General features: G+C 41.8%; 1 protein-coding gene across 9 annotated transcripts; it reads right to left on the bottom strand.

Annotated features, from left to right (window-relative positions):
- Positions 1 to 6,205: 6,205 nt before the first annotated feature.
- LOC119325811 (F-box protein At3g17710-like) lies at positions 6,206 to 12,820 on the bottom strand. Of its 9 annotated transcripts, none has more exons than XR_005157692.1 (7): positions 12,670 to 12,820; positions 11,808 to 11,900; positions 11,281 to 11,286; positions 7,489 to 7,890; positions 7,282 to 7,397; positions 6,726 to 7,163; positions 6,206 to 6,607 (listed from the first exon to the last, which is right to left on the bottom strand). XR_005157692.1 is itself a non-coding variant. In XM_037599536.1 (3 exons), exon 3 carries the CDS (start codon positions 11,212 to 11,214, stop codon positions 10,405 to 10,407), a length of 810 nt encoding a protein of 269 aa, XP_037455433.1. In that variant the 5' UTR covers positions 11,215 to 11,286; positions 11,808 to 11,900; positions 12,670 to 12,820; the 3' UTR covers positions 9,944 to 10,404. The 9 variants fall into 9 exon arrangements, 1 of the variants encoding a protein (XP_037455433.1); XR_005157690.1 differs by having other exon boundaries at positions 6,726 to 6,918; positions 6,994 to 7,163; positions 7,489 to 11,286; XR_005157691.1 differs by having other exon boundaries at positions 6,206 to 6,371; positions 6,487 to 6,607; positions 7,489 to 11,286.
- Between the last annotated feature and the right edge of the window lie 2,239 nt (positions 12,821 to 15,059).

The following is a 15,059-nucleotide window of genomic DNA, read 5'->3' on the forward strand; positions in this document are numbered from 1 at the left end:
TACGTGTTGTCTCCTCATTACATTTTTTTTGTACGACTTTGTTTTTATTAGTATTGGTAGTTTAACTAGTATGATATATTATCTCAAAATGTCTTCCCTGCAGTTCATAGATAACACTTCTTATTTAAAAAAAAAAGATAACACTTCTACTGTTGTTCCCCACCACCCTAACACAGTTATTATTTTGCCTGCAAAGGTTAAGTACCTGAAAGTACCACCCAAACCACTGACAAAGCTCAACTGGAATAACGTTTGGAAGCGTAACACCATCTCCATATAAGGCTCAAGCTGAATATATAATTTTTTACTTGGTTTGCTAGCTTTTTCAGTGTGACTATCTATCTGTTTATGGTCATAATTTCAAGTGCCCCCCTTTAACCTGTTCACTTTTCATATCGGAGCACCATCTTATTCTTAGGGGCATGTATCAGTATGATAGTTAGTCATTGTCGTGTATCAATGCAGCCTGAAAGAGATGCAAGAGCTAGTGTCACTCACCGCTACTCCGATATACACGAACTCCGTGTGCTTAGCTTCTTGTCTGGCACCAGAGATCGAAGAGCTCGAGGATATGAAGCCACGATTGTGCCTCATGGATATGCTTATGCTGCCTACTTTGACAGGTCTCTGTTGACAGCTCATGAATCCATGGATTTGCAGCGGTGAATGTTCGTAGATTAGTAAATCGTGCCTGTCCATGTCACTGCTGTTTTTGGTTCCTTCACTGCTGTTTTTGGTTCCTTCAGTTCGGTTGTTTGATGATGCTTGTGGACGGCGGAGTTCGGACCTATGGTTCAGGATAAGAAAGAAGTCACAAATCCATGGCACTTCAAATGTAACTGCTTCTGCTGCCTTAATTTCTAAAGACCTAAGCATCTACTGAAACATCTGAAGTGTGGGAAACCTAAACCGTTGGTCGCCGCCGGCGAGCGGCGTGCTTCAAACAACAATGGCCTTCTAGCGACACATCGCACACGAACGACGCATCGAGCGGTTTGAGCCAGAGGGGGAGGTCCTATATGACGCTCTTTGTGTCAAGTTGCTGGTGTTTCGCACAGAGACTCCACTTGGCAGGCTTGTTGGGCCGTTTTCTATTTCTACTCTTTCATGAGTGAGCGAGCGAGAACTCGGTGTTTTTGTTCGCTTCTCTTCTGTCTAAAAAGGAATACCACGGTTGCAGGGATTCGAACCCAGGACCTTACACTATACGAAAAGTGGTACCACCAGTTGAGCTATCAGTCGTTAATAATTCTTCAGCAGCGCCAAGCTTAAAGAACCAAACACGCAGCGCAGTCCAAAATGTATATCTTGAATTTCAAAAGCATTTTGATTAAAAAAATAAGGGATCTGTGACACACAAGCAAATTGCTGATTTGCAAAAAAAACGAAATGTTTGCAAAAATCAGGAACATTTTTTTGAAACGGGAACTTTTTTAAATTCCAAGACAGAAATTGAAAACGTGAACATATTTGAAAAATGTGAAAACAAGAACATTTTATGAAATTTTTAAACTGAACAATTTTCAAAACTCCTAAAAAAATAAAAACATGCACATTTTTGAAAATTGCGAACAATTTTTGGAAACAAGAACATTTTTGAACTGCCCAATTTTTTTTTGAAATTTGTGAACAAAAATTTGAAACTGAACAATTTCAAAACTCCTGAAGAAATGAAAACATGCGCATTTTTCAGATTTATGAACAAATTTTGAAAGTGGGAACATGTTTTGAACTGCCCGAACATTTTTTGAAATTTGTGAACAAAAATTTGATACTGGACGATTTCGAAACACCTGGAAAAATTAAAACATGCACATTTTTTAAAATTGCGAACAATTTTTTGAAAACGGGAACATGTTTTGAAATTTGTGAACAAAAATTTGAAACTGAACAATTTCGAAACTCAAAAGTGAGAGTGTGCACATTTTTCTGAATTTTTTGAACAATTTTCAAAAATGGGAACATTTTTTGAAATTCCTGGGCAATTTTTGAACAAATTTTGAAAGGGAAACATATCTCTTAAATCGAACATTTTTTAGTTTCTGAACAAAATTTGAAAAGACGAACACTTTTTAAAATTCAAAAAATTTATAAAATTTCTGCACAAAAATTTGAAAATAGGAACATTTTTTTTGCGTAGGCGAACAAAAAAATTGAAACTGCAGAAAATTATTTTGAAAAACATGAAACTTTTTTGAAGTTGCGAACAAATTATGTAATTCTGAACAAAGTTTTAAACCACGAACATTTTTTGAACTTTTGAACAAATATTTAAAATGGGACATTTCATGAAATTATGAACATTTTTTGAAACAAAGCGAACAAATTTTGCAAGTTATGAACAAAATTTGAAAATAGGAACATTTTCTGTAAAAATGAAAATAATTTGTAAAATGCAAACATTTTTGAAAAAAAGGAAATCTGAGAAAGAAAATGAAAATGAAAAGAAAAGAAAATCAGAGAAAAAAGAAACAAGTAAAGAAAATAAACAGAAAAAGGAAACAAGGAGAGAAAAGGAAATAATAAATAGAAAAAAACAGAAAAGAAAGAAATCCGGTTCAGGAACCTTCTAGAAGGTTCCCAAAACTGTAAAAAAACGGCTGGGAACCTTCAGAAGGTTCCCAAAACCGGGAACGCTGAAAACGCGCAAACGGGCCGGCCCAAAACCGAACGATCGCCTGTGAGAAGCAGCGTCTGTTTGTCGCAGAGAGCGGCGAATAAGGAATTCCGACCTCCTAATCGGCACTGTAAGCGCCAGCTAGCGCTCCTGGCGCTCAGCACACGGTGTGTAGCGGGCCGGCCCAATCAACCCGTGGAGAAAAAACAATGCGAAGGAAAAAGTTAAAGTCAATTCGAGTTCGAGAATAGAGGGAATCAATCTCTGCTCGCTTAAGTCGACAGCTCCGAGCCTACCACTGCACCAAGCTCAGTTTGTTGCTTATGATCAGGAAATAATCCTATTTGACCCTAGGTTTACTACTAACATTAACATATACACAACTTTCTTCGTGTTGATATAAAAATAAAGAAATCGCAAAAAAATAAAAAGTTTACAAATTCTAAATTTCTCATGGATTTTCAACAAAAGTTCATGAATTTTTAAGAAGTTCATCAAATTTGAAAAAAGGTTCATCAAATCTGAAAAAAGTTCATTGATTTTAAAGTTCATCGTTTTTTGCGGAATGAAATACAGACTAACGGGCCGGCCCAGCACAGGGCGCTGCAGGCGCCAGTTTGCGAATTGCATGCAAACGGGTGCCTGCATCGCTTAATAGGAAACGCCCAGTGGTGGACGACGGGGCGGCGGGTCGGCGACTATGGCGTTGAGCACTCGTCGGGCAAGCGTGAGGCATGGCTAGGCGCTGCCGAGATAGGGACGCGGGCACGCGGTGAGCGGCAGCTGCGGCTGGGCCTAGCGGACGGTGCGGCAGCACAGCGCGGTGGCACCTATCTGCCCAGCTTCGCGTCCTTCTTGTCTCGGCCTGCAGAAGATGGAGAGTAAGGGGAAGGGGCGAAACGGGAGAGGTATATTTTCTGACTTTTGTAGCATTTTCCGATACCTTGTAATCAGCAGCAATCAGCAATTCCAATTCCAATGATCTATTATTGCAAATGGAAATCATTTTTGGTACTGTATGGGCTATAATTATTCAGATTAGATGCATGTATATTTTCCATAGTTTTAATTAGCCGGCTATAGTGGAGCTATAGCCCGCTATATCCTTTTTAGCAGGGTGCCGCTAAATGCCTGCCTTCACAAATAGTCTGCTATAGCCTACTATAGCTCCGTTGAAGCTGATTTGGAGGCCCGTCGCTATTTTCCATAGCCCGCTATTTAAAACATTGATATTGCAATGTAGTGATAATTTAATGGTGTGAAATTGTGAACTGCAAGAGGGTAGGGCACTGCCATTGCCTGGGTCTTCTAGACGCCATTGAAACCTTCATTATCGGTATATTTTAGGTTATTTTTCTATTGAAACATGTCTACATTTTCATTGTATTTGGTTATTCGTTTGTGGTGTGCAATGTTAGTGTGTATTGACTCTTTTGGTTTGCATAAAAAAAACTTTGCTTAAGACTTCGCCACACCTTAAATTTTTTTCGTCCTCCGCCTCTGCTTGCGGGAACTGATGATTGAATGGTGCCTCAGCGGATCAGCCGCAGGCCTGCCCCGCATCTCGTCGTCGGTCGGAAGCCTCACGCGTGCTCGATGGGACCGCGCGGCCGCATCTCCACCTTCGCCTCCCTGCCATCTTGCTCCCCGGTCGCCTCAGGGGAGCTCGCAGTGGGCCGGTCCAGTAGGGAGCCGCTTGGTTTGCTTCTGTCCGTTTCTTTACTTTTTTTGTTTCCGTTCGGTTTTTTCATTTTTCGAAATATCATACTCCTTCTGCCCCGAATTACTTTCTCAGAGTGTCAGATACTCCCTCCGCCCCATAATATAAAAAAATATAAGGCCCTTTTTGACACTTCACTAGTGTAAAAAACACTCTTGAGACGCAAGGGAGTACATACGTATCTAGACAAATTTATGACAAGTAATTTGGGACGGAGGTAATAATATATACTCCCTCCGATACATATTATTATCGCTTAAATTGATATATCTAGCATTGAAATACATTTAGATACGTCCATTTGAATAACAAGTACTCCCTACGCTATTATATTTCTTTACAGAGGGAGTAATATGAATCGAAAGAAGTAGTATTTTCCAAAAAGTTCATCACGCACTACAAATATTCATATAATTTAAAAACTAAAATAATCTGTAAAAATTCCATATCTTAAAAAAATGTTCCTCATGTTCAAAAATATTCACGAGCCACAAAAATAAGTTTGTAGCATTTTATACAATGTATTTGTTCGCATAATTTTGGAAAACATGCTTCGTACCATTCAAAAAAAATTATGACATTTAAAAGGATTTGTAATAGTTAAACAATATTTCACATGTTTTGATAAGATGCTCATGCCATTTATGAAAAATGTTCAATGTGTGTTTAAAAAAAGCGTTCACTGTATATTTAAAAAACGCTCAATGTGCATTTCACAAAATGTTCAACATGTATATGAAAATTGTTTAATGTGCACAACATGTATTCAAATAAAATGTTCAGCATGTATCTAAAAACGTTCAACGTGTATATGGAAAAAGTGCATTTTGTTTTAAAAAAGTAAATATGTATTTGCAAATAAAACATAAACATAAATAAAAAACCGAAAGAAAACCAATACAGACCAGTAAATTAACGCGCAGAAGAAAAAAAAAATGCCGGAACCTTCCCAAAACCGGATTGAAGGTCCCAAAACTGGTATGCACTGTAGATAGAAGCTTCCAAGACCAACACTACTGGTCCGGCCCGTCAGAATGACTGTTTTTTTTTTAAAGAATGACCGCTTGAGGCGAGGCGTTGTTCTGTCTCACTCTAAACATTCAAAAAAAATCCGTCCAAACATGATGAAATCAAGCAGTATTTCATCTCCACTAGATGGGCCGACAGGCATGCCCAGTTAACTGGCGGTCTCAGAAATTTCCTTTTAAATTGGGCTAGACCGGCCACTGGTTATGGTGGTGCGTTCGGTGGTTTACCGATGATCATGGTGTCGTCTTAGGTGGGAGACGTTGCCCAACCTTTTGTTGGCGCCGCTCCAACCTATCATTGTTGCTAGCCACAATGGGGCACTACTCTAGAGGCGGCCGGCTTGGTGCCTCTATGGGGTCATGCATGATCACATGGTGGCGATATAACGATGTGGCATAGGCCTTCTCGTTTTCCCACGTGCCACGTGTCAATGGTGCCCTATGACTTCATCTGGATAAGTGGCGCCATGTGTGATTAGTAGAGTCCCTCTCGTATTCGATGATGAGTAGAGACTCATCTCATAAAGCCAAGGATTACCAATGTAACCCGGTCTTCAATCCAGGCCTTGTGTTTGCATGGGTGCAAGAAGTTGTGATGGAGGCATGCTTCGTGGATACTACTCCCTCCGTCCCATGATATAAGAACGCTTTTTATACTAGTGTAATGTCAAAAACGTTCTTATATTATACTAGCTGGTTTGAGTTCATTGCCGTTTGGAGATGGCGTTCACGCTACATATTCACATGATCAGCATTTCTTGATTTCATATCAAGAATGCAGTCTGGCTGATATATAATATAACTGCTACTGCTAGCATTAGACAAGTTTAGGGGCTGGTATAAACCAAAAATAAAGGTTACTATTAGATCAAAATCAGTGACTCCAACCTAATTTTTTAGGAGTCCTAAAACAGGTACTGAAGTACAGGTTACAACTTACAACAAGCAAGCAGATGGATCATACTTCAAGTCTTCCGACTCCTTAACTTCCTAAAAAATGCTTACACTGAAAAATAGCACCATGACTCACCAAAAAGAGAAAAAAAATCCTCTCAACAGTTTTTTTTTCTGAAAGGATCCGCTCCCGTTATGACTGCATACATGCCAGGATGAAAAATTACCTATGCAAGTGAGGCGCAAACAGAACGCTTTCCGGATTATTTGGCGATTGATTTTTCCAGATTGAACATGCATCGAAATGACCAGCCTTCGCTGCAGGCCTAACAGGCTTCATCTCATTTCCTATAGGAGAAACATGGAGGAATTTCAGAAAGAATGCAAATATCTTCACTAATTCACCAAAATGCTAAAGATGATACTAGAGGTCAAGTGCTATTTCAAATTTGTTACGATCTCTAACCTGGCATGGCACGGAGGTGGTCTCTTGAGTTGAACTTAGCCGATGCTTCAACATTGCCTCCTCTTGAAAGATCATCTGGCATGGATAAGAAAACACAGAAAACAAGTGGAAACACTATATATGGGAATGAAGTACTGACAGTTTGCTGTTGTGCATTTGCAGAGGAAGGGGGGCTTCATCGCAAGCTTATACTCTGCACTCAACAGAACAGTTACCAAATTAAGGGGGGCTTTTTGTTGTTGTTGTTGCCAAATTAAGGGCTTTCAACCTTGTCACATATTCACATTTTTCGTTCAGCAGTGTTGACCAGCACATAGTATGATTTTTCAGGGGATGACACAGCATAAACTTTTCTGTTGAGAAAATTCAGGGGAGCACTTGGAGCTGGAGGTGCTTGAGGTACTCGATGGCGTCGTCGAGCATGGAGGCTTTGTCCGTCTGCAGCAGCCGCCGGCCATACAGCATCACCTCAGTTAGCTTCCAGCAAAAAAAACAGAGAGGAGGGAACAGCAGCATGGGTAGCAGTATGATTCTTGGGTGTGATGCACCGACGGACCTTGCTGGAGTAAGAGTTGCCTTCATCTTCTCGTTGATCTTCACGGAGAGGTTGTGCACCTCAGCGGCGCGGGCCCTCTTGCCGGCTCCGACTCCGACGACCCCGGCCAGCGCCTCCTGCAATCAAATGTCGCCCGAAAGCTCGTTACCGCGACTAGCAAGCAAGCAAGCGATTCCGGCTGCCGGCTCGCGCACGCACTGCACTGACCTCGCTGTCGCCGCGGTCGACGTACGGGAGCAAACCCCATGCCGCCCTGCTGGTGGTGGTGGCGGCGCATGATGAAGTCCAGGTGCCCCTGGTCCATCATGGCGCGCGCACTAGTGACCAGGAGAGGAGGAGAGCTCGCCACGAGCCGCTAGACGACTGGTCGCCCGCCGGTCGCCGCTGACAGAACCGAGAAGGAGCCAAGAAAAGAGTTGAGCAACTGGTCGGCGCCGCTGCTCACGAGGATGAGGGAGAGCTCTGGCGCGCTTTTCGAGGTCCTTTCTTTTCACGCAGGCTCCGGGCTTCCTCCTCCACCTCGGTTCCCTCCCCGTCCCCCACAGCTCTCTCTCTGTCTGTCTCGAGGACCAGGGACTAGGACGAGGAGGGACATCGCAACGAGCGTTGCTACACAAACAGAACATTTCACTTGAAAGTTGACTATAATGCAGTCATTCAATTTAACTAGCACGCCACGCTCTTATAAAAATCAGGTGCAACTTGCTAGCCAACAAGGAGGAAAATCTGCCTCATTTCACCGTCGGCTAAAACAAAACACAAAATGGGAACCAAAATTGCATTTGCTAAATAATTAGTATTAAAAAAGACAAGTGGATAATCTCTAGAAAAGTAAACCTCAATAAAAACTAGGTACATGTTAATTCGGACCTCTAGATAACTGGGAAAGCAAAGGTTAAGTTAATTTGGACCGTGGCATGTTAATTTGGATGATAGGTACTTCTTTTGCTAGGTACATATCTACTCAAGAAACAGGGTGAAAACCTCCTAGCAAGTACTGCTGAACAATCCTAGGAACTTTAAAGTACCGCTAGTTTTTTCTTTGTTTATTTTCTAATCTACAATTTTTTTTGTTTCCCACCATTTTGCATCTGATTTTTCACCTAGTATTCTTTCCACCCAGTGTTTGAACCATTTTTCCCTGGTCTTCCTCCTTTTGGTTTGGTTCTGTTGTTTCTCACACATGTTTCACTGTTTTGGCTGGGTGTTCTTAACTGACTCTCAGCTTAAGTTAACCTCACCCCAGCTATGAGCTCCTAAACCAATGGCCTTACTTGTAGATTTCTTTCCGTTCTTAAGCCAAGGGTACCACATAATTGGTTAAAAGAAGCTAGCTCCGCAAAACAAAGAATACAGTCAAGGATGCCCGCGTTGTTGCTGTGGTACAAGAACAATAACTACAGTTTCAGCTGTTCACGAGTATTAAACTTGTATACTGAATCAACATTGTAAACTGTAACCATACTCCAAAGAATTTCTCCACTATTTATAATATCTTAGTAGCCTACAACTAATGTGAACAACTAAGGAATTACCCTGCAGGAATGGCACATCATATGATCTGTGATCAATAACGGCAATTAATACCGAGCCAGGTGCAATGGCCGGATGAAGAAGAATGAATTGCAACAAAACATTTCACTGACAAGCTGACTGTAATGTGATCATTGCATTCAATTTAACAATCAGCGCATAAAGCTCCTCTAACAATGAGGTTCTACTTTAATTCAATATATACAGTAGGAGCCTCTCCTACTGTTTCAGGTGTCAAAAAAGAACACCAATGAGGTTCTACTTGCTACTGAAACAATTGAGAGGATGATGGCCACATTTAATAGTGGGCTAGAACAATACTTGGAAACAGGAAACTGATGTATATTGGCTAAATATTTAGTATTATAAGAAAATCACTGGATGATCTCTAAGAAAGAAGAAGACACTGATAAAAAAATCCAAGTCAATTCTTCAGATAGAAAAACAGAGGCATGGGGCAAGTCAACAACAACAACAACAAAGCCTTTAGTCCCAAGCAAGTTGGGGTAGGCATGGGGCAAGTCAATTAGCAACAATTTCGAACGTCGGCCAAAATGAGTGAATAGTTGTGGCATCATCATGCTAGCTACTTCATCCCAAAAGGATATTCACACAAGTATAAATTTCAAGCAACCATGAAACATTCACAGATCATTGATCATAACTCGTATATACATCAAAATGGAACTAGTCGGCTAATGGTGGACCCAGTTTTTAATCTTCTGCTCATTAGTACCAAGTTCCATTTCTCGAGCATATTTTAAAATCGAAGATCACATGAAGCAATGATTCCTTAAAGTGGTTAGTAGTTAAAGTGAAGTTATATATGTAATTCTAAACGATACAACACAAAGGCAGAATTATAACATTATGTTTCAATACCTGACCAGATGTTAATGGAATCATGAACATGAATGAACGGCAACATCATATTGAGTTGAAAGTTAACTATAATGCAATCATTCAATTTAAGTAGTGTTGCAATCTCTTCTGAAATCAGGTGCAACTAGCTAGTCAACAAGGAGAATAATCTGCCTTATTTCACCATTTGCTAAAACAAAACAAAGAAACATGAATCAACTGTACATTTTCTAAATATTTAGTATTAAAAGGATAACTGGGTAAACTCTAAAAATGAAGACCTCAATAAAAAGGGAAGGTCAATTATTCGGTTCAATGAACAGAGACCAAGAGCCATCTAGATTGCTAACGATCAAGTATTAAGTAGAGACCGCTACAGGGGGGGGGGGGGCAAAAGTGAACAAATTGAGACCTTGATACAGGCTCTGATGAAAAGCTAAATAATATTCAGAACATAACAATCTAGTCAGATGAAAGGTGAACATAATCCTCTGGTGCCGGAAAGCAGGTATGTGAAACTAGAGATTGTTTGAGCCGAAGTCCACTATGGCAGAGAAATCTGCGGTGGAGACTAGCAACCAACTTGCCATCGATGTCAAACTGAAGTAGCGAGTCCTTGTCATTATTGACCAGCACGTGCACATCACCATCCCAATATGCAACATGCACATACCAAAAACCGCGGACACTTAGCTCTGCAATCGGCAATTGAACCCGGGCTTTGGAGGCCTAGACTTGGGCTTCGTAGTCCTGCATCACCCAGACATGAACAAGGGTCTCTTCTTGATTAAGAATGTACAGGCCAAGCAAGTCATCCATCTCAAACAGGTCAGACTTGGCATGGCCGGGAACAATCGGAGAGCGCATGTGCCGGAACAACTCAGCAGTGGTGTCAAATACCATCATCAGTCGCTGTGTGCCCCAATGCAGGCTACCACGGAAAAGGACGGGTTCGTGTCGCAACAGTTCCTTGGCAGGAGGGCACGCCCCGATGGGCCTCGGCTGCTGGTCAGAGGCTAATGTGAAGACGTAAAAGCCACTTTGAGCATCAGTTTCCGGGCAGACACAGAGCAGTTGTCGGTACTCGCTGGTAGGGCTGTGCGGGTACACCCCCAAAACCGTGAAGCCATCAAGCTGGTTGAGACGTGCATACTGACGAGTGGCCGGGTTGCAGATGGAGAGGCGTTCAGCCCCGCAGGTGGTGAAGACAAGGAGGCCGTCACAGCAGGCCATGGGAATGAGGTCGTGGGCACCATGAAGTCGGGCGACGGACTGGAGCTTGTCGTCTGCCCGGTGGTCGGAGGGGAAGGGGATGAGGATGTCTATGGACGATGGGTCGTCAATTTCAGCATAAAGGAGGGGGAATGAGGGCTGGCGGGCGTGGTGGGCGACAAGGAAGTCGCGGTCGGAGGTGGCGCCGCGCCAGGCGTGGCAGACTGCACGGCAGCGAAGGAGGGATTTGGGGGGCAGGCGAACGAGGATCTCAAACATGAAGATGTCATCCTGGAGGCCATGGAGGAGACTTGCTGACTCCGCCATGGATCCGTGCAGCAGTGGTAGAGAGGAGTGGCAGTGGGAGTGACGGCGGTGGAGAGGAGATCTCACCAAAATCTGAAACAAAAACAAAGGTACATGGAGCTTAATTACAAATAACTAGCAATAGCATCAGCAGGGAAAAACAATACAGTCCAGTGCAGTGCAGTGCAGCAATCAGTAGCATCATACAAGAGGCAACATAGGCATAGTTTCCGTCTGATTTTTTTTCCTTTTTTCTGTTTGATTTCAATTCAAATTCACAGCATATATATATGATGAAATAGACATACACAACATATATAAGTATCATCCTCACAATAAACACCATCACAACAATATAAGTATCATGACAAACATAACCACCATCACAAACATAAGCATCTAAAGAAGCACACAAGTCATCTAAAAGACCACAAGTCATCTAAAAGACCACAAGTCATCTAAAGAACACAATTCGAAAGAGCTGCGGTGATAAATATGCAATTGAATGCATATTTATCGATGCAACCATTTCGGACGGGAGACGCCTAGGTTACGCGACTTGACGAGAAAAGAAAATCTAGTGACATGATTATTAAGATGGATTCGTAGCTCACCCTCGACTGTAGACGAAGTAGTCAAACAGCGACGAAATCACAGACCAATGCCTTCGACGATGATGACTCCAAAGATATGCAACACCAGAAAGCCTGTAAATTTTACCGACAAAAAAACTTAGATCATCAAGTGTCAAAAGCTTAGATCACGGACCAATGCCTTCATAGATTTATTTACTAGATGCCTTCATAGATTTTTTTAGCAAGACCATGAAGTGTCAAAAAATATTTCATCATTATTTTGTAGCAAGACCATCATGAACAAAAAACCACTCATCATGAAGATGCGACACAAGAAAGAATGCTAATCCACCGTGCCAAAAGTATATATATCATCTCATCGCCGTGGAAGTATACATATCATTATATATTATATAAGTAATCTTAACATGGTAATCAAACTCGGTACATTTGTATATTGGGAGACAGCCATAATGAAAACTCCAAGCAAGTAAACTACTGTGACTAATAGGAGGTCCAAATCGATGTAAAATTTGAGTCTTGCCAATGCTCTCTAGTCCCTTCTCATGTGCACACACCACACCATATGTCATTACTTTTTCGTGATGAAAAACTAAAGCTGCTGTAGTGCTATTCCTTGCATTCGACATTCAGGAAGAACAACATAAAATATCCAAGCACTAACAGTATATATATCGAAGCACCAAATTGACTTATTATATATCCAAGCACTAACAGTAGGTAAAAAACTAAAAAAAACTAACAATATGTATATATCCAAGCACTAACAGTAGGTATATATCAAATTGACTCATTATCCAAGCACTAACAGCAGGTAAAAAGCTAAAAAAGTAAAAAAAACAGCAGCAGAGGACGCCGGACCGCCGGAGCCGGTGCTCACCAGTAGCAGAGGGCCGGCAAGGGGGCGCCGGACCGCCGGAGCTGGTGCTCACCAGTAGCAGAGGGCCGGCAAGGGGGCGCCGGACCGCCGGAGCCGCGGCCACGGCCACCTCACCAGCAGCTGCGGGCCGGGAAGGGGGCGGGGACGGCCGGCGGCGATGCGGGGCGGGCGGGGACGGCCGGCGGCGATGCGGGGCGGGGCGGGGACGGACGGCGGCGGGCGGGGCGGGGACGGGGGCACCGCGATGCGGCCAGGGCGGGGACGCCGCGATGCGGCCCGGGCCGGGGCGGCGCCGGCGCAGAAGGGGGCGTCGGCGGCGAAGATCAGGGGCGGCGGCGGGGTGGATCGAGCGGCACGAGTGGTCGGGGGCTCGGGGCGAGGTGGATAAGTGTTTCTATGGATAGTTAATAAAAAAATATCCTAACTAGAGATGTGCTGCTTAAAAAAGGCTGGAAGAGTGGGAAAGGGTGTGTACTGTGTGAGAAAGATGAATCAATTGATCATCTATTCTTTTCCTGCTCCACCGCTTCATTGCTATGGAGTTTGGTCAGATGTGTGTGTGGATTTAAAACTGTCTCATCAAATGTAAAAGACTGTTTTGGGAATTGGATTAGGACATTTAATAAAGAAGATAAGAAACTGGTTCTGGTGGGGATTTCAGCCCTGCTTTGGGCGATTTGGAAAAGCATGAATGCAATTGTCTTTGAAAATAAAAGGATAAATGATCCTTTATATATTGTCAAACTGATATGTAGGTGGTTAACTGACTGGTCCGTCCTGCAGATAAAGGAGTCGTCAAGAAAAACGCTGGAGCTAGGAGCAAGGGTACTAGAACATGCAGCAAATGAGGTGTTCACGGTCAAGCAAGGATGGAGGATCAATGTAGCAAGACTGGAATGAAGATTCTCTTTGCGATGGTGAACCTGATGTTTGTTGTTCCTGCTGACAGGATTCTTGGGCTCCTTTTGCTGCTTTTGCTCTGGGTGTAATGGTGATCTAGGCAGTTTGAACTTTGTGGTTGTCTTTTGAACTTGGGTTGCGTGGGGTGGCTGGCCCTGTGTTGGCCGTTAGGGATGCTTTATGGTCATGTTGGCTCTGTTTTGTTTTTTTTCTTTCTTGTTTGAACTCGTTTGTAGAACTCGGTAGTTTTCAGTAATGAAAATCGGAAGGGGCAAGTCTTTCTTTGATAAAAAAAAATAAGGCACGAGTGGCCTTTTTTTTGCGAGGATTTTTTTTCGATCGCTGGCACGTCGGCTTGATGGCTGCCTTTAGATGTTCGGTTTTTTATTTCCTTTTTTTCGTTCGGTTTTTTTGGTTTTCTATTTTATTTTCCTATCATTTATTTTTTTTGTCAGTTTTCACTTGTTTTTCCTTTTTCTTCATTTTTCGTTTCTTTTTTAGTTGCCTCTGTTTTTTTTTTCTGTTTTTCGTTTCTTTTTCTTTAATTGCACTCAGTTTCCCCACTTTTATTGCTTTCTTTTTCTCTTATTCTTTTGTTTCTTCACTGATTTTTCTTTCTTCGTTATGCTCCAGTTTCATTTTGTTTTTCTTGGTTTTCTTTTTCTGTTTTGGTCATTTTTTTCTTCAACACTTGTCTAATGTTTTTCTGGTTTTCATTGCACATTTTTAATATACGTCAAGAGCAATTTTCTGATACATGTTTAATATTTTATTAATATAAGTTCAACATTATTTGATACATGGTCAACATTTTTTCTGTACATGTTTAACGTTATTTTTTCAAATAATTGATTAACATTATTTATGTTAAAGATCAACTTTTTTTTAATACATGTTTAAAAAAATCTATACACCTTTAACATAATTTTTGGAAATGATTGATTAACATTTTTCAAGTACAAGATCAACAATTTTTAATACATGGTCAACATTTATTCTATACACACTGAACATTTTTCAAATGCTTGATCAATATTTTTTCAAATTCAAGATATACATTTTTTAATACATGGTCAACATTTTTTCTATGCACATCTAACTTTTTCAAAGCTTGATTAACATTTTTTAATTACTTGCTTTTCATTTTGTAATGCTTTATTTACATTTTTTGAATACATGATCTACTTTTTGGACAAACGTATACTTTTTTATACATTTTCCGTATACATGGCCAACATTTTTTATACACATTTAGCATGTTTCAAATGCATGATTAACATTTTTCAAGCACATCCACGTCCGACGCGATGGTCGTGCCGGCGGCGAGAAGCTCCTTCGTGTGCCGATGCTCGTGCTCGGCTGCATCCTCCATTGGGACTTCCGCAGCACCGGCCTCCGTCTGTCGGCCGGCCTGCCAGGCGGGTGCAATGGCGGTGATATCCTTTTTCTGCTCGGATGAGAGGTTGTCCCAAATGGCTTTGGACCTCGAG

The sequence above is a fragment of the Triticum dicoccoides genome, chromosome 6B, assembly GCF_002162155.2.
Source record: "Triticum dicoccoides isolate Atlit2015 ecotype Zavitan chromosome 6B, WEW_v2.0, whole genome shotgun sequence".
NCBI classification, from domain to species: Eukaryota; Viridiplantae; Streptophyta; class Magnoliopsida; order Poales; family Poaceae; genus Triticum; species Triticum dicoccoides.